At 44.1% G+C, this 22,605-nt stretch overlaps 1 protein-coding gene across 1 annotated transcript; it reads right to left on the bottom strand.

Moving 5' to 3' along the window:
* Nucleotides 1-7,464: 7,464 nt before the first annotated feature.
* On the bottom strand, nucleotides 7,465-18,810 carry STC1 (stanniocalcin 1). The gene is made up of 4 exons (XM_037028826.1): nucleotides 18,451-18,810; nucleotides 16,312-16,454; nucleotides 15,430-15,641; nucleotides 7,465-9,225 (listed from the first exon to the last, which is right to left on the bottom strand). The coding sequence occupies exons 1-4, from the start codon at nucleotides 18,566-18,568 to the stop codon at nucleotides 8,955-8,957; spliced, it is 744 nt and encodes a 247-aa protein (XP_036884721.1). The 5' UTR covers nucleotides 18,569-18,810; the 3' UTR covers nucleotides 7,465-8,954.
* Nucleotides 18,811-22,605: the final 3,795 nt, after the last annotated feature.

Raw genomic sequence — 22,605 nt, 5'->3', positions numbered from 1 at the left:
GGTTCATGAATGTTGAATTTGTCCAGACTGATGATGTGACTTGAGAATGATAGGGGAAACCGTGAGTCTGTTACCAATATTATCTATATATGAGAGGCAATGCCTGTCAACATGATTCTAAGGTATTTGGGGGCTAGACAACAGTGACAAAGACAGGACGAGAGTGCTGTAGCCAGATGGCCTATGTCCTTCTTGGGGCTGCTATCACAGAATACCAGAGACTGGGTGGCTTATCAGCAACAGAAATATATTTCTCACAGTTCTGGAGGCTGGAAGGCAGCTGGCAGATTTAGGTGTTCACAAGGTAGCAAGCTCTCTGGGGTCTCTCTTATAAGGACACTAATCCCATTCATGAGGGCTCCACCCTCATGACCTAACCACCTCTGGATACTATCGCCTTAGGAGTTAGCATTTCATCATATAAATGCTCCTTAGGGAGGAGACAAACAATCAGATCATAATAGCCAAAGCCTCAGTTGTCTAGAATTTTATAGACAGTGGCAGAATCATAGTCTGGAGCAGCAATGGGAGAAGTATGTGGACTCCAAAGATTTGGAAAAGTGAGCCATCATTTGGGAAGATTGCAGGGGACAATGTTCTTTGAAGAGCCAGGGTTCAATTAAGACAAGGAACAGAAGAGGATATTAAAAGAGAGGGTGAAGATGTAGTAGGCTGTATTTACCCTGGAGTGGGCAGAGTTTGGAAGGAGAGAAGTAGGAGGTTAACGCAGGAAGGAGGGACATAAAGCAAAGCAATCTGACCAGGATGGTGGGTGGAAGGGGCTTGACATCAGAGAGGGTTAGATCTCACCTGGTGATTTTGGATGACCAGGATATAAAGTATGAAGGGATTAGTAAGCTGCATGATTTCCAAATACAATCACACTCGCTGGCTTTAGAACTTGTCAAACCCTGTACTCATCACATTTTGACAAGAAAGAAAATGCTTCAGCACTTGGTGCTTGCTTGTACTTGCTAGAACTTGTATGAGTTCTAGCAAGAGAACTCACGTTACCCCACAAGAGGCTATGTTTCAGTGCTGAGTTTGGTACTCTTTGGTTTCAGCATTTGTCATGAGTTCCAGAATGATTTAACAACGAGTAGTGGGCTACCACTGTCATTAGTCCTAGCAGCTTCTGATGGATAGGGGATGAGAGGAGAGGAACTGAGCCTGTGTGGAAGGAGTAAGCCACGGCCTAGAGTGATTGTACTTGCGAGAAATCCCAAGACTGGTCAGCAGGCTGTCATTGGAATTAGTTCCAAAATTTTGATCCAATGTTGGAATCACCAACAGTCTCTTGTGGGACATGCATTGTATCTGGTTTTTCTACAGCAGAATATACTTGCAGTGTGACTTAAGTGTACTGGAGTTCAGAATAGCATTCTGTCCTCAACTGGAAGCCACAAATCCCTTAGTACAGAGCAGAGAAAAGAGATGTGTTTAATTGGTAAGCAATAATTTGGATTAGTGACTTCTCAGTGTAGTCTGCTATACACTGCATCCAGGTATAGCGCCAAGTAGCACATGGGTCCTCAGTTGATACTTACTCAATAACAGGGCTTCAATTGGCAAAAAAGGAGTGATGTGCATTTCTCTTGGTATTTCATAGTTGAGTGGTAGGGTGGGCTTAGCCAATATCTCACTTGGGCCCTCAAGTTTTTCCTTGAGGTAAAAAAAAATCAAAAGACCATGGAGAATGCAGTTCATGGTGAAACTTGTATGTAGGGAAGAAGAATTAGTGAAGTCACAAGTATTATAACAATAACTACATGACAAAACACAAGAAAACATGAAGTACCTTGACTAGTAGATGGTCATATTCATTCTGGGTTCAGCTCTCTAGTCTGATGCCTTGCACAGACTTAGCAAATATCTAAACATGTTAGTTGACAACTCTTCTGTTACTTGGGTTACAAGGAGAACATAACAGCAAGTGTACAGATTTATGAGGGCTAGTGCTGGAAAGAAATACAGTTAACGTGGTCTTGTTACAAGCTGGCAGACGTCAAGACACAGACATGGCACCTAGAGTTGGTTTCTCTACTCACCATGGCAACGTGCCCTCCATCCCCCAGCATCCTACTGGAGGAAAAGTCATGGATTAGTTGTTCTTGGTGGAAAGATTTTCTTCCTTTCTCCCTTCTCTCTTCCTTCCCTCCTTCTCCCCTCTCTCCTTCCTTCCTCCATTCACAAATTGCTTAGTGCATGACAGTATTGTGTTAAGCACTAAGCACGTAAGGATGACTAAGTCCTCTCTCCTTGCAGCAGTCTGCAGTGCAATTTGCTATGAGCTTGGCCATGCTGAGTAAGGCCATGATGACATGGGCTTTGGTGAATGAAAAGGGGTTGGATAGAAAAATATATGTATTTCTATGACCAAATAGTGTTTATTCCAAGAGTGCAAGTATAGTCATATATCAGGAGATAGATTAACATAATTCATTACACAACAGATTAACGAAGAAAATCCTGTGATCCTATCAGTAGGCACTGAACAAATCCTCATAGGAGTCAGCCATCATTAAAATACTAAGTAAAATAGAAGTAGATACTGAAGTACAGAAAAAGATTTTTATGAAAAAGGCAGCAACAAATATTATTATAAATAGGCAAATATTAAAACCATTTCAATTAAATGGGGAATGTGACAGGGATGGTACCCTATTTCCATTTATTCAAAATTATCTTCAAAATTTTTTCTTTATTTTCATTGTTGACACTATTACAGATGTCCCCATGTTTCCCCCTTTGCCTGCCCCCACCCAGCCCCTACCACTCTTCTCTCTGGCCATCACTACACTGTTGTCTGTGTCTTTGAGTTATGCGTATACGATCTTTGACTAATTCCCGCACCTTCCTTCATTCAGTTGCCCCCTTTCCCCTCCCCTCTTGATAGCTGTCAGCCTGTTCCATGTGTCTGTTTCTGTTTTGTTGGTCAGTTTATTTTGTTCATTAGATTCCATACATAAGTGAGATTATATGGTATTTGTCTTTCTCTCACTGGCTTATTTCACTTAGCATAATACTCTGCAGGTCCATCCATGCTGGTGCAAAAGGTAAAATTTCCTTCTTTTTATGGCTGTGTAGTATTCCTTTGTGTAAATGTACCACACTTTTTAAATATATGTATTTAATTCTCACCCAAGGATATGTTTATTAATTTTATAGAGTACTATGTTGAATAAGAGTGGTGAAAGTATGTATCCCTGTCTTATTCTTGATCTTAAGGAAAACATTTTTAGTTTTTGCCTGAGTATGATGCTGGCAATGGGTTTGAAATACGTGGACTTTGTTATGTTGAGGTATGATCCCTCTAGTCCCACTTTGCTGAGAGTTTTTATCATAAATGATGTTAAATTTTACCCAATGCTTTTCCTGCATCTATTGATATGATTATGTGATTTTTATCTTTCATTTTTGTTTATGTGATATATCACACTTATTGATTTGTGAATATTGTCCAAACCTTGAAGGAATGATATATGGGAAGTTAATGAGGCAGAAATGATCATAGTGTCTTTGAAGGGAAAATGAGAAGTCAACATTAATAGAATTGAAGGTGGTGGAGAGAAGGACCCAGATTTTCAGGGGCCTAACTCTGAAGTCAGGATGCTTAATTTTTGTCTTCCAGGCAATGGGAAGCTACTATAGCAAGGATGTGAAACGATGGCACTTGCATTGTAGCGACAGTCTTGCAGTGGGCTGCGTGAAGGTCCTTAGCATTGAACAACTGGTTCGGTTATGTTGAAACAGCTGAGACTTTGCTACTCAAAGCATCCTCTATGGAGTAGCAGCATCAGCATCACCTGGGAGCATGTTGGGAATGCAGACTCTGGGGCCTCACCCAGAGACACAAAAGCATTTCAATGAGGTGCTTGGGTGACTTGTATCCTCAGTAAATCTGAGAATTGATTCTGGGGCTACGTTGATAGCTGGTGTGGCATTTTTGTAGGTTCCATGGGACCTGGCCTTTTTTCCTTTTCTTATATCAGACTCACAGACCATTCCATGATCTTTTTTGAAAAATGGATAGAACTTTTTGAAAGGCTGATAGGAATTTAAAAATATTTTAAAGTATGTTTTAATAATTTGAGAAACTCTACCTTTTGAAGCCATGGCGTTTCCAAACGGTCCAGCCGTGGACCGTTAACATGTAAAGGGTTCCAGGAGCCGCGCACAGAGATGGTGCCAGCTCTTTTGTTTCCTAAGCTTGGTGTTAGGATGCAGGTGTTCATACATCATAATTTGCCATCTTTTGATCAGTGGCAATATTTTAGCATTCCAGTTTGTAAATCTTGATTAAACAGTAATGTTTAGTGATCTACTAAAGAAAATAGAAACCCTCCATCCAAAATGGCACCTCAAAACCCGTGTCAGGGGTGGGAGGAGAATCTAAGTGATGGCGACAGTATTTGTGTAAATGGTAATCATTGCATTTTCTCAGTGCTCAATATGTACTATTTGGGGGCACTTGCTACATGCTAGACACTGTTTCAAATGCTTTGCATGGAACTTGCTTAATATTCACAACCCCTCTAAGAGGTAGGGCCTATAATTTATCTCTGCTTCCTAGAGATATTTTCATAGGTAATAAAACCCTTAATGTGTGAAGATATCAGACACTTGTCCCAAGGCTGCCTAGTTATTGGAGGAATGAGGATTTGAACTCAGTTCATAGAAACCCCAGGTCTACATTTTGGACCATTACCCTGTAGTATAAGATATAGCCTCTCTGTATAAAGAGACACAGATTAAGATTGGGGATGAAGGATCTTAATTAAATAAATGTAGTCTCTTTCCCTGGCCAGGTCAGACAAAAGCAAATGCAACACATTTTTGGCCTCAAAGTGATATCTTTTGTAGTGTTTGTTAACTGTCCTGTGCACACCTGAACTTGGGAAAATGCAGTTCAGAGCTAGAAATGAATGATATTGAGAAAAATGTTCCCAGTTGAATTTAAAATATGGGGAAATCCATCCATCCAATTATGAACCACTAATTAATCTGCTAGTAAATCCACTCATTAAAAAAATAAGCTACCTGGAAAAACTATACCAGAGGATTCCCCTTCCCCCATTTTCTGAGACTGAACTTGTGACTGTCCTTCAAGACCCAACGAAATGTCATTCACCCATGGATCTTTCTCCATTCCCCTCCTTTTGTTCTCATCCCTTCTACTTGTGACGATGATATCAGCCAACACTTACTAAGCATTACAGCTTATTGGAGATGTAAGCACTTCGCTTATTTATCTCCTTCTAATAACATTCTAGAAGGTTATTACCATCCTCATCTTACAGAGGAAGAAATTGAACTGATATATTTTGAGATTAAGTATACCTGACATCATAAGTAAACAGTGGCAGAGCCAGAATTCAAACCCAAGAAGTCTGACCCTGGAGCTGGACCCTCGTCATCACTGAGCTATCTGCATCCCTTGTCACAGTGATTCAATTGTCCCCTCTTTCAACTCTTTCTGAATCATTCCTTTCAAGTATTCAGGGTCTGCTGTATACTGGGTGCTGTTTCGGTGCAAAGAATGCGGTGGTGAACAAGCAAAGGTGTTTCCAGTCTGGTGAAGGGTGAAGGACAAGGCCCTCTAGAGTGTGAGAGCAGCCTCCGTGCAGGCCTGTGAGGAGAGGGAATGAAACCTTTCCAGAACCAACAGCTGGCGGGTAGAGTTCATTAACCTGGAGGAAAGGCGAATCCTGAGGTGGGGAGCTGAGCAGAATGTAGACCATACAGCTTTTTCCCAGAGAACGAAAAATTGGAGTTGCAATTTTATTCTGAAGGTAATGGGAGCCACTAAATGATTTTAAGGAAATTGGGAAAACATTGATTTTAAACAATGTTCATTTACATATTTAGGCTTTAGATTAGGGTCAATGAATGACTTCTAAGAAACGAACTAGCCATTAACTTCATGTTTGGAAAGTCTCATTCAAGAAGTTAAAGAATAACAATGAAAGACATTGGGGGAAAAACAATAAAATGTAACACTTTATTATTATTTTTATCTCAGAAGGAATTCACCAAAGGTTTCATATTATGCTATGGCATCTTTAATTATAAAAATAAGCAAATAAAATAACTTGCATCTGTCATTACCATGATATGTTCATAACCTTTATATGCACATGGAGCTTAAAAATGTAATTTAACAATAAATAATGACATATACCAGATATGCTCACTGTTTATTCCAGTACTCAGCCAAAAACCTAAATATCACTTAAATTATAAATACATAATGCAAATATAATGGCACAAAAATGTCTAAAGTGCAACCAAATCACAAGAGAAGAATCATGCAAACTGGTCTAGGTCAGCCCGAATCACTCTGTGCAGGGAACACAAGATGAAGCTTGGGAGGTTTCGGGGCAGTTGAGGGGTGGGGTGGGGCAAGAGAAGCAAAAAACTAGCAACATTGTGGGAACTGCTTCTTTCTGGGTGTGTAGATATATGTATTAGAGATACATATATGAATATCACTGTGGGGAGAAAAGGGGGATTACCATGGTGTGAAGAGGTCACAGCAAAAAAAGAGAATCTTCGGGACTGAAGTAAGAATTTTGCTAGGAATACTCATGTACTACTTGTCTCATTGGGGTCCTGGTTTTGTGGGTTTGCAAAATGGACACAGCACACACACTTGAAGAGCTTTTCTGGTTGGGAGGAGTCAGCCTTGCCTGGGGCTGGGGGGTGGGGGAGGAAAGGAGGGAGGGGGAGAGTCAACTTAGAGTACGGTCTACCTGATTTCCAAGAGGCTAAGGCAGTGTCCATATGTTTGGGGACCTGGGGATAGGGCAGTTCTGAGTATAAAAATGCTCTTAACAATCTGATGTCAGCACGCTTAGAGGCTGTGTGGGGACGAAGGCAGCAATGCTTGTGCTGCTGCTGCTGGGTCTGCTGCAGTCGCTCTTGGTCCTTGAGCAGCACGGTACTGGTTTTAAAGGCTTTATGGTAAAGTTGTATTGCTTTTCATTTTTCTGGATATGTGCCCTCCCTCCTCCCACCAGGATCCCTATCACTCGATTTGATCAAATCTTGAGTTTAGCCTAGTGAGAGTCAAGCACCAATAGTTTCTACCTAAGCGAGTTTGGAGTGGCCCCTACAGTCCTACCCCTGCTCCCTCCTCCTCTGTCAACATTGACCTTGCTGGGCAGTGACACTCATAATGGACTGTTGGGTTCAAGGACAGTGACCCTGAGAAACTACTGTTGTTCATAGATAGGTTAATCACTTGGCTTTGGTGGTCGCCATCTTGTAAACATCATGGCAGAAATGATCCAACCACCAGCTCATCTTCCTTCCTTCCTCCCTCCCTCCCTTCCTCCCTTCCTTCCTTCCTTCCTTCCTTCCTTCCTTCCTTCCTCCATCCTTCCTTCCTTCTTTCCTCTCTCTCTCCTCCCTTCCTTCCTTCCTTCCTTCCTTCCTTCCTTCCTTCCTTCCTTCCTTCCTTCCTTCCTTCCTTCCTTCCTTCCTCTTTCTTTGTCTTTTCTTTTTGTAATCCTACAGAGATGGCCCAGCTGCCAGGACTACTTTGGCAGGCAGCGTGCTACAGGACAAAAATGTAAAAGAAGTCTATTAAGGCTGGACAGCCCAGGGTTATTTTTACCCCCTCAGCCCCAAGTCCCCCAAACTAAAGACCCAAAGGCTCCTTGACTCATTCCTGTTCGGTTGCATGGAAAGTCTCCCACCTAATCATCAGTTTGCCAGAGCACTGGACACTGATGAAAGGTGGCGAGTCCAGAACTGCCACGTCCCAAGGTATAGTAGGCCTTATTGCACTCTTAGTGGTCCAAGCCAAAGGGATGTTCTTTTTGGTTCCTGTCATTCCCAGTTGGATGTGACAGAGCTGTTTCAGGATAAGTCTAAGTCAAGAGTAGCCTCTGGGTTGAGGTGGGCTGGGAGATTAACATCTTACCTGGGGTCCTTCAGATAAACCTGTGGGTTTTTTTCTATCTCATACAGGCCCATCTTAAGTTTTGATGTTGACTAAAACTACTTCTACCCCCTTAGTTATAAAAAAGGCCACAAGGAGCATTTATTATGTGGATATCTGGAAGTGAGATAGTTATTCCATTCCCAGGAAAAGAAAAATAAAGCTAAGTTACAAAACTAAATCTATATGCAATAAAGTTATTATATACTGCTTTGTTTAAGCAGAGTCCTCTGGAAATTTATGTACAGTACATTAGTTTTCAGCTATTTATATTCCACAGTTAGACCTTAAGATTCTCTGGTTTTAAGACAATTGTTAAAGATACTTTTAAAGCTCTGAGCAGTTACAGTACATAAAGATGTTAGCTTTTTGTTTTTCATAAGATGCAAGAAGAGGCAGGCTCAAAGCCTGGGGGGATGGCCAGGCTTGAGCAATTTGGTAAATGTGTCGGAAAGGAAATTAGACATTGGAGGATCAAGACCATTAAGACACTAGCTCATGAGAGATCAAGAATTCAAACATGACATTCATATTCGTCCATGGCCAGCACAGATTCATAACACGAATTCCATTTAACATCTTTATGAGCATTTAAGACATGCATTTAAATTAAGTTGCTTCTTATCAGCTAACTCTACTGGGACAACCATTCTAAAGCGATCCACATCTTCAAATTACAGTGACTGGGGGATTACATGAATGTTGTGTGTTTGAGAGTAGTTTTGAGGGGAGCTGGGAAGAAACATGGTATAGGAAAGGAATCAAAGAGGGTCTTTCCTCCTGAGGAGAGGCAGAGAGATCACAGAGAATTCTGTTTGTGGGAATGCTGCCATGGTGGAATGTTGGGATATTGGTGACAGAAGCCTAGTTTCATGCAATTTTCTTTAAGGGGGCTAGAAAATAGGAACTACTTTAAAAAAAATCAAAGCAGGCACAGTACACTCAAAGTTGGTGTGTGAACACCCTTCAATGATGCTAGTTTGGTGAGGTTGTGCACACCTCTCCCAGGTTATGCACTCTCGTGAGAGGTGCGTTTGGTGTGGGAGGGAGAGGCCGCCTCACCTCGGAGGTTCCTGAGGAGGACTTTCAGCTTCTGGGGCTCACTGGTGCGCCTCCTGTTGAAGTCAGCTCGTGGTTGTGTTTGGGCACAGTGATCCGTCTGCAGGATTTGAAAGAGGCTGGCCATGTTGGGCCCAATCTTCTCCATCAGGCTGTCTCTGATTGTGTTGACAGTGTCCCCGTCACACTCCAGGAGGGTGCGCACGAGTCTGTTGTAGTATCTGCAGTAGGGAAGAGAAAATGGGACACATCATCGGTGAGAACAGGTGAGATGGGCTTGCGTGGGGCTCCAGCCGATGCCATCCTGAATGGCCAGACTTGGTGAACCCAAATAGATAGCAGACGTCTTCCGATTTTTGTGCCATCTTCTTAGTATGAGTGCTTCATGGATTCACCACACAGTGCAAGACAGGTCTATCTCCATGTTTAGGGTTCGGGGACTTGACTTTGGATAGTAGGCTGTCAGCAATGTATGAAAGTTTTAAAAACAGAATTATAGGGCTAGATGGGAGTGGAGAGATCATTTAGTGACTATTTCATCATATCATTTTGTAGGCGAGACAACTGAAGTGACTTTCTAAGGTCACATACTGGTAGAAGAAGGACTTAAGTCAACTATCATGAGCTGAGCCCAACACTCAACACATATTAAAAGTCATGGAACTTCGCCTTTCTTACCCAGCCCTGCAGCTCCCCTCCCCTCCATCAGCTGTCAGTCTCTTCTCTATCTATGAGTCTGTTTTGATTTTATTAGTTTATTTTGTTCTATATGAGTAAGATCATATGGTATTTGTCTTTCTCTGACTAGCTTCTTTTAGTTAGAATCATGGTCTCTAGGTCCACCCATGCTGTCAAAAAAGTGAAGGGATTAAGAAAAAAAAACTCAACCAGGCAAACAAAATAACCTTATAGACACAGATAACAGCATGGTGATACCAAAGGAGAAGGGGGCTGGGGGCAGGTAGAAGAGGGTAAAGGGGAGATAAATGGTGATGGAAGGAGACTGGACTGGGGGTGATGAACACACAATACAGTATACAAGGGTGATGTGTTATACAATTGTACACCAGAAACCTATGTAGTTTTATTAACCAATGTCACTCCAATAAATTCAATAAAAATAAAATAAAAATTAAAAATAGCTATTACCCATAAATGTGTGGTTATTTTGATGCCTCTTTGCACTTTTCCTACTTCTTGGTGTATGCCAGGTATATGGGCATATGAATACATATTCAGACTGAATTTCTGTCTTTAAAGGAATCTCCTGTCTTCAGTGTCAAAATTCCTGAAGGTATACTGTAGTGAGAGGGCCAAATCCCAGGCAACGAGGACATGTCAATGGAACGATCAGTGGTTGTTAATGGTTCATGCTTCAATGATTCCAGGAAGCCTTCTCTTACTGGTCTAGCTTTAACTGGCCCCTTCCTTCTTTTTTTTGGGGGGGGGAGGGGACATTTTATAGATATTAGGTTAGCATCACACAGGTCAGCATTTGATGCATTTGTTTTCCTGATCAGACTCTAACCTTATTGAAAGCAAGGTTTGAGTCCTTGTTCTTTGTATTCCTCTTGTGCCAGCATCATAGGGCAATATTGCCCACTCACTGTTGATCTGTTGATTTAATTTTGTGGCCACAGAGGCAATGGAGCTTTAAAAATATAACTCTCTCCCATAATGTGTGATTGCTACAAGAAAAATTATCTGTGGGTCTGGTAAGTTTTACTCCAAATTCTGTGCTGGGTATAAATCACCTTCATCTTTGGTGCGAGTTCTTCAAGCATCCCGACCACTGCAGCTACATGTCATGGCTCAGAAAGAGTTATACTGTCTAATATTTACAACATATAAATGATTCATCCTGTGCTTTGGGAAGACAGTCCAGGTATGTTCAAATTTGAGTTGGGATGTGTTTGCTCCATTTTGAGGTGGTGATGACAGGTATTTGCAGAGTGTCTGTGGAGAGACCCTTTCCTTGGAGGAAACTGAGGGTCACTGGGGCCATGAGAGCTTCTGCGAAGAGAAAGCTGTTTATTTTTATGTCACCTCACAGAGCACAGAATCAAGCATCTTTCCAGAATAACTTAACCCCCCCAGAGAGGCCCTTTCAAGGATGAAGAGTAAATAGTATGGAATATGGGTAATGAATGAAAATGGTCACCCTTCTGTGAGTGAGCAGAATGAATTTGAAGATTGAAGGAGAAGTGTCCTGTCTGGGTCTCAGACACAGTCCTGGCCCCATTCTTCCCATGCAGAGAAGTTACATACAGCTGTTCTTCAAATTGGGGTTCTCTGGCACAGAAACACATTTTCCAAACCTTTGGAACTATAGAGCATATGAGTCAAAGCAGATCTCACTTGGATGGGGAAGTGGGTAGAAAAATGGTTTTGGAAAAACTGAGGATGAGCTACTTTGTATCGATAGCTTCAGAAGTCTGCATACTCACATAGGTTCCCAGGCGTCTCTTTACTTGTGGGCTCTGCTAGGTCATGGGTCTCCTGGACCTCTGTGTCCAGTTCACAGGGTGTTTAGATCCTAGAGAATGAGGTTTCTGATCCTTGCTTTCCTGTCCCCCAGTATGGACTTTATGACTCAGAAGTTAAACCTTCCACTTCAAGAAAGAACTATTCACACCAGATGACCTCCCAAATGAGCTGGAGAAGATGGTCTTTCCTTAGATCAACATGGAAAGCTCTTGTCTGACACCAGGAAGGAAACACAACTTCTGTAGCTGGCCTGGCCTGTTGGGGGCCAGCTGAGTCGTTCTGGCCCCACTTCATCAAACCTACTCTCCCTCTCTGAGGGTTTTTGCCTTTCCTATTGCTTTTTCTGCTAGCCCAGGTGGAACATCTGCACTTGGTGTTTCTTGACAATGGCCTTTGCTGGCCTGGTTGCCCTTAGTGACCCCCCCCAAATCTACCCTTAGCTTCCTCTCATGGAGCTTTATTAACACAAGGGCAGGCTAAGGAAGCCTGGAGTAGAAGATGCTCATGGCTCCAGGCCATTCCTCCAAGTGTGGGGAATAATCTGTCAGCCTTTTCATTTGCCAGAGTGAGCCGTAGGTTAACCATGGGCATCTCTATCAAGAGCTGGCATAAGGCATAAGGTCAATACCTCTGGAATTGTGTGAGTCAGTGAGATAGACCTTTCCTGTCTATATGCCATTACATGAGAGTAGTGAAGAGATTGTGTCTCTAGTAAAAGTTGCCTTAGCAATTGTCACTAATTTAGTGAGCACTGTCTTGCACCAAGTAAGCTGTGTCTTCTCTTTGAGGAGAGAATGTACACAAATCCAACTGTTCTCACCCCAGGGCACATTTATTCAATTCTTCTTGATATTCTATTTTTGGATTGTGGATGTAGCCCGGCTGCCATTTTTGAAGTAGAAATCAAATAGCTTGGCTCAAGGCCATGTGAGTTCTAGGCCCAACTCTATCATTCACCAGCTGTGTGACCTTCAGCAGGTCACTCCCCTCTCTGGGCCTCTGTTCTTTAATCAGTAAAACGAGGCAGTTAGTCTAGATAACCTCTATGGTCATCTTTAGCTGTGACATCCTATGTTTCTGGTGACTTGACATATATGTTCCTTCTAAATTTAACAAAAAAGACAAATAAGCAATAAACCAAACAATTAAAAGACAAACAGTGAAGCTCTGTCTTAGGCCTACCTTTGCAGGAAGAGTTAGAACTATTTGAGATTTCTTTCTTCATCTTTATGGGGGGTGGTGGGGTCTGCTGCAAAGACCCAGCAGGCTAAGTGTTTGGGCCACCCTGCCTAGAGGGACTTTTAAAAGTATGCTTCTTCCTTCCTACTTTAAAAATTCCATCGCTAACTTTTTTTCTTGTGAAAGAATAAGATCAGATATTCTCCATAGCTACTGTTTCAGCCATGCTTACCCAAATACACACATACTGCCTAGGAACGTTCTGTGTGAGGTTTATAAATAGTCCTTTGTTTCCCTTGATCAATATTATTCTTCTGTTTCCTGTTCCCTATCCGTGCCCTAGAGAGCTGGAAGCTTTGTCAGTTTTCCCACTCTGGATGTGGATTGGTCTAACTCTTCCCGAGCCTCCCCCTGTTCAACCTGCCTGATCAATTTTGCCTGCTTTCCTCCTGGTTGGAAGTGCCGTTTGCAAATTCAGCCAGGGGACACCCCAGCTATGCTTTCTCTTCTCAGTACATGTCGTTCATGGGAAACTTCCCTGTTCTGGCTCCTGGTCCAGTTACAGGCTTTTGGATTCTCCCAGGCCCAAGTCTCAGGCTAGATAAGTCACAGGAAAGTGGAATGAACCTGTAACTACTTCCTTTTGCAGTCCGGTGCCAGTTGGCGTGCATTGGCGTGGATCTGTGGTGGGACAGAGGCTGGGAAAGCAGGATGTTTCAGGAGGGCGAGGAGCTTAAATAGAGCCCATCAAGCCCAGAATGGAACCGGAAATCTCGACAGTTCTCAGCAGGAATAATATTAGCCCATGGAAGTGAAATAATTGGAGAAAGGTAAAAGTTACATGGCAGGTCCTGGGTTCCCAGGGGGTGACCACTTTTTCCCACTTTCCTAATATTTGTGATTCCTTTAAGATTAAAGTAAGAAATAGCAAGACTCCTTGTGACCATTTTCTAGAGGTGATGAGCAGACACTTATTGAAAGTAATACTGGCCTGATTAAAAGGAGTACTAGCTTCTTCTTAGACGGGCAGGATCACCACCAGTCCAGAATCTGAGTCATCCTTTCTGAAAGACCTCTCCCTTCATGATGGAAGATGCCGCCTCAGTTAAAACAGAGAGTTTAGTACCACCTCAAAATGGCTTTCATGCCATGTTACAGATCATGAATTGTCACCAGATCCTTAATGAGCTAAGCTTGTAATAATGGCTCTGCTAACATATCTCTGTCCCCCAGCCACTACACAAACAACATCCCTTCTCTGTAGCCCCACATCAGACTAAGAATTCTGTATTTCTCTTCCTTATGGTGAAAGGTGTCTCCAGCAATTAACTAGGTTCTTTTTTCTCCCCAGATGCAATAAGAATCTTCCTAGGACAGAATTTTAAGACCAAGGTCAACATAAAGAGACAGGCCACTTGAGATAAATGCTAGATTTGATTTTGGTTTGAGGAAATCAGTTAGAACCCATGACAGAGTGGCTTCCAAGGACTGAACAAACTAAGTTTGCAAACTGATACCAGATTCTGAAGAGCACTGACCTGTAGTTCAGAAGGAATCAGACATTTTACAAGGCTTTAGTGTCGGGGCTTCACCTCTCCCTGAGGAGGCTCTACTTTTCTCATCTTCTAGGTGCCTAAACCACTGGGGAGCCCCGGAAGGACTAGGCTGTGGCCACTTTCTGAACAAGGGTGGCAGAACGTGGCTAGGAAATTAATCAGGGTCAGTCTACATTAGCTCTCAGGTGGTCAGAATAACACACACAGGACTGATCCTTGTTAATACGTGTGGACTTGGTTGGAGAGTCAAACAATTATAATGCTTTGGGATTGGGAGTCAAATTTTAATTCAGGGTCAGGGGCATCACAGTAGGCCTAACTTGACCGCTGGCTGGCATTGCCCCTGCTATACTTCCACATTAGCCCTACCGTCACTTCTGTTAACTTGGTCACAGATGGGGAAGCCCAAGTCTTGCTGGGAACCTTTTGAGGTGATGCAATGAGGATGTTAGCCATCAGCCGTGCTAGGTGTTTACTCTGGGCTGGTGAGGACAGTGTGTTAGGGCTACACAAAAGCATGATGCTGGGGTAATACCAGCACAGTGGCTTTGGGTGGCATTAGAATACTAGGATGAGCCTGTGATTGGGGCAGTCACCAGAACACTGTCACAGGAAATCTCCGTCTAGAGGAATGGGATGTAAACCCTGGCCTGGAAGGGAACGTGAGTGTCATCCCATCCAGCCACTTCACCTCTCACAGAGGAAGCAGCAGTCCAGGGAAAGGGTGGCTTGCTCTGGGCCACCAAGCGAAATGCCTGACTGGGCTTGGGGCGGATTCAAAATGTGTGCCGCTTTAAAAGACTGCATTATGACATTTGACCAGGGTTTTTATAATGGCCAATTGTACTGTGCACAGTCATTCAGCCAAATTTGATGTCTCAAAAGCTTGTTTCCATAAACTCCATAATTCCCTTCAGGCGTATGGCAAGAAACTGACCATGAAAGTGTACCCAGGGATGCTGCAGACGAAGCTTTCTATTAGCTGCATGGGAAGACTTTGCCTATAACAGAGAAAAAAATAAACCCGGCCTGCTTGAGCTGTCACAACCAATCACAAACACATTTTTCCTGCAAAAGCTGGGAAGGCTGCAAGCTAAAATAAGAGTATGACTGTGGCAATTGAACCCCCCTCCTGTGTCTGGCTCTGCCAGCCAGCCACTCCCTCCTCCACCCTCACTGCAGAAGAGTGGACTCATTTCATACCTGTTGGAGAAGTGATTGGGCAGCTGGACGACTTCCGTGATGGCCTCGGGGTTCTGCTTGGCGATGCTGCACACGTTCAGCTTGGTGTAGCATTCCTCCTGCACCTCAGCAATCATCCTCTGGAAAGTGGAGCACCTCCGAATGGCAAGGAAGACCTTGGCGGTGACCCCGTTGGCGATGCACTTCAAGCTCTCTTTGACAAATGCTTTTCCCTGCGAAGGAAAGGGGCAGGAGGAAAAGCTTTAGCTCAAGCTGATGGCAGAGGACAGGGCATACAACGTGTGGAACTTAAGGGGGCTCTTGGCACTGTCTATGGCCATCTGCCTGTCCTTTTAATGAGAAAACTGTATGCACAGCCAGTATAAAAAATGTCCCTACTCCCTGAGACTACCTTGAGAGTGGAGTTCCACAGCAATGAAATGAAAGAGAAGAGGAAAAAAAGAAAGAAACCATAAACAACCACCCTGCAGCTTAAAAATAGCCATGATATGCCATTGTATTCTTGTGATTGAGACTTTGATAACTCAAACCATAAGCTGGTATGCTAGGTCATATAACTTCTTTGTTAGAAGAACATTTTTATTTCCTCCTGAAGAAGCAAAGGTTTTCTGTTCATCACTGCTCCCTTGTCAGACAGCCTCTGTCAGCATGTTACAACTGGGTCTTAGAGTGGGTGGGTGGGGGTCTTATGCACAACATATATCCAGGCCTAAAGTGTGTGTGTGTGTGTGTGTGTGTGTGTACACACTGGAGATGAGGATTTGGAGTGGGGAGGCTAAGAAGGAGGGCTGGTTCCCTATAAGACTGGTTCCTAAGAACAATAGTCTAACACACTGTTAAAGACCAGCAGCCAGTGGGAGTAAAAGGTCAAGGTCCTGTTACCTGAGTGTCGAATTTAGCAGCGCTGTACAAGAAGGATTTACAGATGTCATACATTCCATCTGTGTCACAGGTGGAGTTTTCCAGGCATGCAAAAGCCCCACAGCCAACCTGCAGTGCACTGTTGAGGCAGCGGACCACTTCAGCTGAAAGAGACAAGGCCATCGGATCTGGGTCAGACGGTGAGGTGGTCCCAAGGGGTCAAGTTGGTCTGCTGGGAAAACTCAAGGACATGGGGTCAGGAGCACTTATTGCAGATGTCTGTGATGGGGCCAGAAGATAGACCCATTCAGAGTGAGGAGGCAGCTGTGGTGAGAAAGGGTGGGGCAGGCAGATCCCTCTGGCTTGGAAGAGCCAGGGCACATGTAGGAGACGGAATGTGCTTTCCCACTGAGACACACGCGCTTGTCTCACCACAGCCACATGGTGTGGGTGGCTGGAGAGGAAGACTGGACCGGGCACGCACAGAGCTAGGAGCAGCTCTGCAGAGCCAGCGGGCACCACTCAGAGCCCGAAAGCACAGGAGGCAAGAGCAGTGTGGCTGGTGGTTCTGGGTGAGAAGGTGGAAAGGCCAGGGAGTTCATTTGGCTCCCAAAAAGGCACTCCAGAGTAATAAGGGTGGAATTTTAGTCTAAATGGCAGAGAAGAATTAGCCAGGAGTCCCTTCCGAATTAGGGCTTTTAACTTACCTTCATATTGGCAGAAAGGAGTCTGATCCGTTATTGTTTCATCCCAGCCCCCCACCACAGGACAGTGCTTAGAGGTATATATAATGTATCTCATGTTAAAAGCCATTTTTTTAAAGAAAAGAGAAACACAGGTGCGGAATAAAAGGGCCAAAGCATCCCTTGTGCAAGACTGGAAGAAAACCGCAAAGAACTTGCATGAGGCTTTCTACATTCTGGATAAGATCCCATAAAAGTAATTTCTCTCCTACAGAAGGGGGGTGTTCTGGCAGGCAGCTCTGCAAGAAATGATCTGCGGCCTTCATACCGTAGGATTCTCCTCCGAGATCAAAAGCATGGTTCAGTTAGACTCCCCCTCCCCCTCCCACCACCCGCAGCCTCTGGGATGTTACAAGTCATTTCCCTAATTATATATTTCTACGGGTTCAAATTATAACTTTGCTTTAAGCAGTTTTAATATGCATTGGGGTTTCTATTGTTTTAGGCAAGCTCGAATTGTGAATCACTGCATCTCTATAGCAACTAAGTACAAAAGGAAGTGAAGCAAAGCCCTTCTCTCGGCAGGGACCTGCTCTTGCGAGGGGAGCGTCGTCTGCAGCGTTTGGACACCTGCGAGCCCATATTTGCTGCCAGTTGGGGGAGCGAGGGCAGCAATGGATGAGGAGCAAGGCGGATGAGCAAAGGCAAAAGGCAGAAGTGTCAATGCCGGCGTCCTAAGGACTCTTTTCCTTGCAAGGCCAACCTTACACACAATTGACTGCTCCAGGAGTTGGGGCAGAGTGAGACCTTCCCCTTGGAGAAACAGCTGCTACATTTCACAAACAGCCCTTTTCAAGGGGCTCGCTGGCCACGGGCTGCAAGAGCGACTGAATGGAGCCCAAGGGAGAGCCGGGAGGAAGAGAAGGAGCAGTGTTGGGGGTGGGATGTGTAGGGTTTTCTCTGAATCTGCTCTGGATTTGTCAGACTTGAGGCTCCGGTTCTGTAAATCAGCCTGCAGGGGGAGCTTTCGGTGTGTTCTCTGAAGGGGTGGGGAAGTCAAGTTATAGGGTCTCACGGGTGAAGAAAGAGGGGCATGAGCCAAATCATGTCTCACCTTAAGATCAGCTTCAGCTTTTGGAAAGTATAGAGAGCCCTTTGAAGCATGCCAACATTCAAGCCTTTCCCCGCCCCCTCCCCCCCAAGAGGGTACGTGCCAGATTTCAGGCAATCAGGCTAGGCTTATGCAATGAAATACCCTCAGCACAGCGCCCAGCTTCTTCGTTAGTTAGTTGCGTGCAATTTATTAAACAAAGGAGCTCCACTTCCTAAGGCTATTGGATCACACCGGCAGTTTATTGCCATCAGGCATGAAACACATTTATTATCAAGATCAGCCGTCACAGACACAGTTGCAAAAGCGAGAGGCAAATGAGGACAGCTCTTTGGGGGAGAAACCGGTCCTGGGTTTGCCGCTTACCTGAGTTCTGAGCTGCCACTCGGGATTTCCTGGAGCTTACAGAATCATTCTGCTCCGCCTCACGGGTTGCAGAAGCACTGATCACCAGCACCAGAAGCACTGCTGAGTTTTGGAGCATTCTCTGAGAAGTTTCCGCTAAGTTGTTGGGTTTTTTTTTTTCTCCCCCCCTTTCCTCTTTTCCTCTCCCGGTTTGAGGGAAGATGTGGATCTGGATACGCTGAAAGCTTAGGTGAGGATTTGATGAGGATTTTTTTTTGTGGCTGCTGATGCTGCTCCTGCTGACGCTTCCGCGGCTGCTGTGGCTGCTGCTGTGGCTGCTGCTGTGGCTGCAGTCGCTGCTTCTTGCACCTCTGGCTTTTGCAAACTGGGGGCCCAGGAGCTGCACCCAGGGGTTTTATAAGCCGTTCTTATCGGTCCTTAGGATCAACGACCAATCAGGTCTCTCAACTGGTCTGGCTAGCCAATCGGAGGGCACGCTCATTGGGCTGGAGCTATTTGACTTCTTAGAAATATTTTCCAGCAAATTAAAAGTACCTGCTGCCAATGTTTCATATGTGTGTGTGACTGTGTGTGCACAGATGTGTGAAAAAGCTATTTTCACAGAATTAAAGGATAACTTTGTATTGCTTGAACTAAAGGAAAATCATAGGACAATCTCAGCAAGGTGCTTTGGAAACCTATCCATCTTTTAAAAAAAAATGAGCTGTGGGGGATGGGAATGGGCAGTGAGGGCAGGATGGGGAGTGTGCTCTCTACATTTTTATTCAACCCCGTTAGAGAGGTTTTACTCTAATTTTAATCGCACATTCTCTGTGTTGTAATTTACATACATGTTACCTCCCCATCTTCTCGGCGTATACATGTTCACATGTCTGTGATGCAGTTTTGGCTGTGTGTGAGAATCCTGAGTTCTCACCCACATCTAGGAGCCCTCAAGGAGGGACATACATGAGTGAAAGGGCCCTGATGAACAGGGACAGCTCTGAGCTGTGACCCCAGCTTCCCTATTGCTTAGTTCTATGACCCTGGTTCCTTTTACCTTGCTCTGCCTTTGTTTCCGAAGCTGTGAAAAGTCAAGGTTGGGGTCCAGCATTCCTTGGGCCTCTAACACTATGATTTTCTAGTAACACAATGAAACGTGACTCCATCTCTCTAGTCACCAGCAGGATTGCAAACTCCAGGACTGTTAGTTATCATAGGTACCCACACGCACACCTATACACACTACACTCAGCAGGGAGACCTCGTGAATGTCTGGAAAACGAATGAAGTGTGCATTCAAGCCCAGCAACTTCATAGTCATGCTGAAACAATAAGCTGGCCCATGGGAATCTAAACCCACTGGGGAAACCAGCTCATTTCTTGGGGGTTGGGAGAGGGATGGGGGTGGCAGGACTGGGAAGAACAGGTACAAAAAGCCCAGAATGTGTAGGAGAGAAGACGGATAAGCTCTAAACTTAATGGGGAAATTACAGCGGCATCCCAAGTCATGCCTAGTGTGGAAGCTCCTATGTTCTTACAAGTGGGCTGTAGGCAATAGTGAAGCTTGTCCTTGACTTGTGAAGGAGGTGAATCATCCAGGGCAGGATTTACCAGGGGGGAGAGGTGGTCTCTAAAGACTGGGTGCAGTGTGGGATTAAGCAAAACAAAGACACAACAAAACAAAAAAACCTTAAACATTTTCAGGTAAATGAGAAAGGGCCATTTGGAGATTCACACAGACACAGGCAGGATGATCTTTCAAAGAAACAGAGCCAGCCAGTGGTTTCGGGTTAAGTGCTAAAACCTCGCACAAAGGTTGGAGACAGAGAGCCAACTCTATTCACTACAGTCAGCTCTATACGTGTGTGGGGAGGGTGTGTGGGGAGGGGTCTTGCTGAGTGATTGTAGCCACCCTTGCAAATAAAAGGGCTGTTTGGAAAGCACAGAGAGATGAAAAAAAATAGGTAAAGGAAAGATCTAAAAAAAAGAAATAAATTTCCAGTTTCCATGATACAGTCAGCACAGTTCCATTTTTATTAACTAACCTAATGGCTATTTCTCAGGTATGGTCTAGGCTGAGTGAGTAGACCACGAGAGGTCAGTTGGGAGAGTAAAAGAGGAGAGATACAGAGGAAAGAAAAGTAATGGTTCTTGTCATTGAGGTGCTTGCAGTCAAGTTTGAAAGATGATCAACCTCAGTCCTATCTCCTGGAGGTTCAAGAAGTTAAAACCTCACGTGGTAAGGAAAAGACATGGTCCACATTGGCTAGAGATGTGGGGAAGGCTTCACTCAAGGATCTTCAAGGGAGAATCAGCAAGGGAAAGAGTGCCTTTTAAGAATTTCAGGAAAAGCCATGATACTTTTGTTTTAAAGAAGGTCATGATCTGGAAGTCTCAGTGGCTCATCTCATTGCTTTAGGCAGATGTATGGTGATATATACAAGAGCTGAATGTTCTCTTCTAGAAAAAGAGGAAGAGGATAAATGCATGCATTTCCCCCCAAGGATCTTGGTTTCTGTTCCTCAGCACTCTCTGCCTCCTTCACCATTCTTCACCGTTAAATGCTGTGCTGTTGGTTTCTGTCATTGGACTTGCCCCATGTTGGCCTACAGGCTTCATGAAGTGACAGAGACCTCCTCCCTGCCTTCCACATTCTCTTTCTCTTGTGTTCATAGAGAACACATGGTCCCACAAGTGTCAGGATGCGCATTGTGCTTTCTCTGACGTTAATTTATCGTTCTTCCTTATTTCTTTACCTTTCAGTCGTGTGCCTGGACGTTCATTATTGGATGTGCAAAGTGTCTCCCAGTGACAAACAGATAAGCTGCCATCTGAGGAAAGCCAATAGTGGTCAGCTGTAGTGGTGTGCATATAACTAATGTCAGTGTGTTTGAGAACATCAAAAAACATAGCTGGAGTCTAAGCAGAGATACCCAATGTCAGGTTTCTTCCCGGAGTTCATGGATATTCGAATGTCCACAGTCATTGAGTTTTGTCTTGAATTTTAATATAGCAATGATAAAAGAGTCTTGGGAACTGTGTAGGGGATGTCCAGTTCCTTTGTAACTTCTCCTGGGGATGGGGTGGGTGTGAGGGAATACCAAGGAATTTGAATATCAGATTTCAGAGTTCAGGTTTTATCCTGCAAGCAACAGGGGCCAGTAAGGGTTCTTGAGTAGAAATTGTTAAATGATGTGTTGAGATTATCATTTGGAGAAATCTTTTGGTGCTACTTAGGATAGTTTGGAGGAAGAAAAGAATGGAAGTTATAGGAAGAGTCAGTAATATCAGAATGTGTTGATGAGACCCTGGACAACTATGGTAGCAGTAAGAAAGGAAGTGAGGACAAATAAGAGAGTTAGTTTAAATGAAATGGAAATTCTTAATTAACCTAAAGATGCTATTGGGAAAAAGCTTTTTCCCAGTTTCATGACAGTGGAGATGATGTACATTCCTTCTTCACTTACTGGTTCTGACTTTCAGTTGACAGGACTCTCTAGCACCTCCATTAGGCAGACACTGTCTGGCATTCTGTCAAGGTAGCTGACTGGACTGATCAAACAAAAACCTTGACTGGGCTTTAGATAGATGAAGAGCCCTCCCAACCCTGCCTCTGAGTTGGAGGTGCCCCCAGGTGCATGGCAGTAGGGGAGGGGAGCTTGCCACTGCCCTGAAGTCAGGAAAGTGTAAAGAAGTGAGTGGGAGAAGCTGCCAACACCTGAAGCTGGGGTGGGGTGGGGAGGGTGATGCGCTGGCTGTGCCCATGCAAGGTTGGTATGGGTTCAATGAGAAGATTAAGCCAAAAATCTCCAAGGCTTTGTTGCATTTGTCTAGCTCCAGGTTAAGCAGTGAACAGCTCTATGCCTTTTTGCTTGGAGGAGACCAGGAGTGTGGTGTGTAAATATTTCTTTTGCTGTTAACAGAGCACAAGACCCATCTAAGTTGGTCTGATACAGAGACCAAGGTTGGAGTGACATTGTCATTCTTTTTCAGGAATTCTGGTCTGACTGCATGCTGGATTATTGAGTCATGCCTTCCTAGCCTAAAAAAGGGAGGAAGGGAGAGGAGGAAGATGAGGGAAAAATTTCATTTCCATTTTATATGAAGAAGATACTAGGTTTTTTTGTGTGCAGTCTCAACTATCTGTGTGAATCCTTGCCCCTTTACTGGCCT

The sequence above is a fragment of the Sturnira hondurensis genome, unplaced genomic scaffold, assembly GCF_014824575.4.
Source record: "Sturnira hondurensis isolate 20B ecotype Veracruz unplaced genomic scaffold, ASM1482457v3 Scaffold0020119, whole genome shotgun sequence".
Taxonomy (NCBI): Eukaryota; Metazoa; Chordata; class Mammalia; order Chiroptera; family Phyllostomidae; genus Sturnira; species Sturnira hondurensis.
This window is presented reverse-complemented; position numbering and strand designations above follow the sequence as displayed.

Excerpts from the sequence above, each read along its gene's own strand:
- STC1 (XM_037028826.1), bottom strand. The coding sequence starts at position 18,568 with ATGCTCCAAAACTCAGCAGTGCTTCTGGTGCTGGTGATCAGTGCTTCT. Across the intron at positions 16,455-18,450 it reads AGTGGCAGCTCAGAACTCAG|CTGAAGTGGTCCGCTGCCTC; the intron begins GTAAGCGGCAAA and ends TGTCTCTTTCAG. Across the intron at positions 15,642-16,311 it reads CTGCTAAATTCGACACTCAG|GGAAAAGCATTTGTCAAAGA; the intron begins GTAACAGGACCT and ends TTTCCTTCGCAG.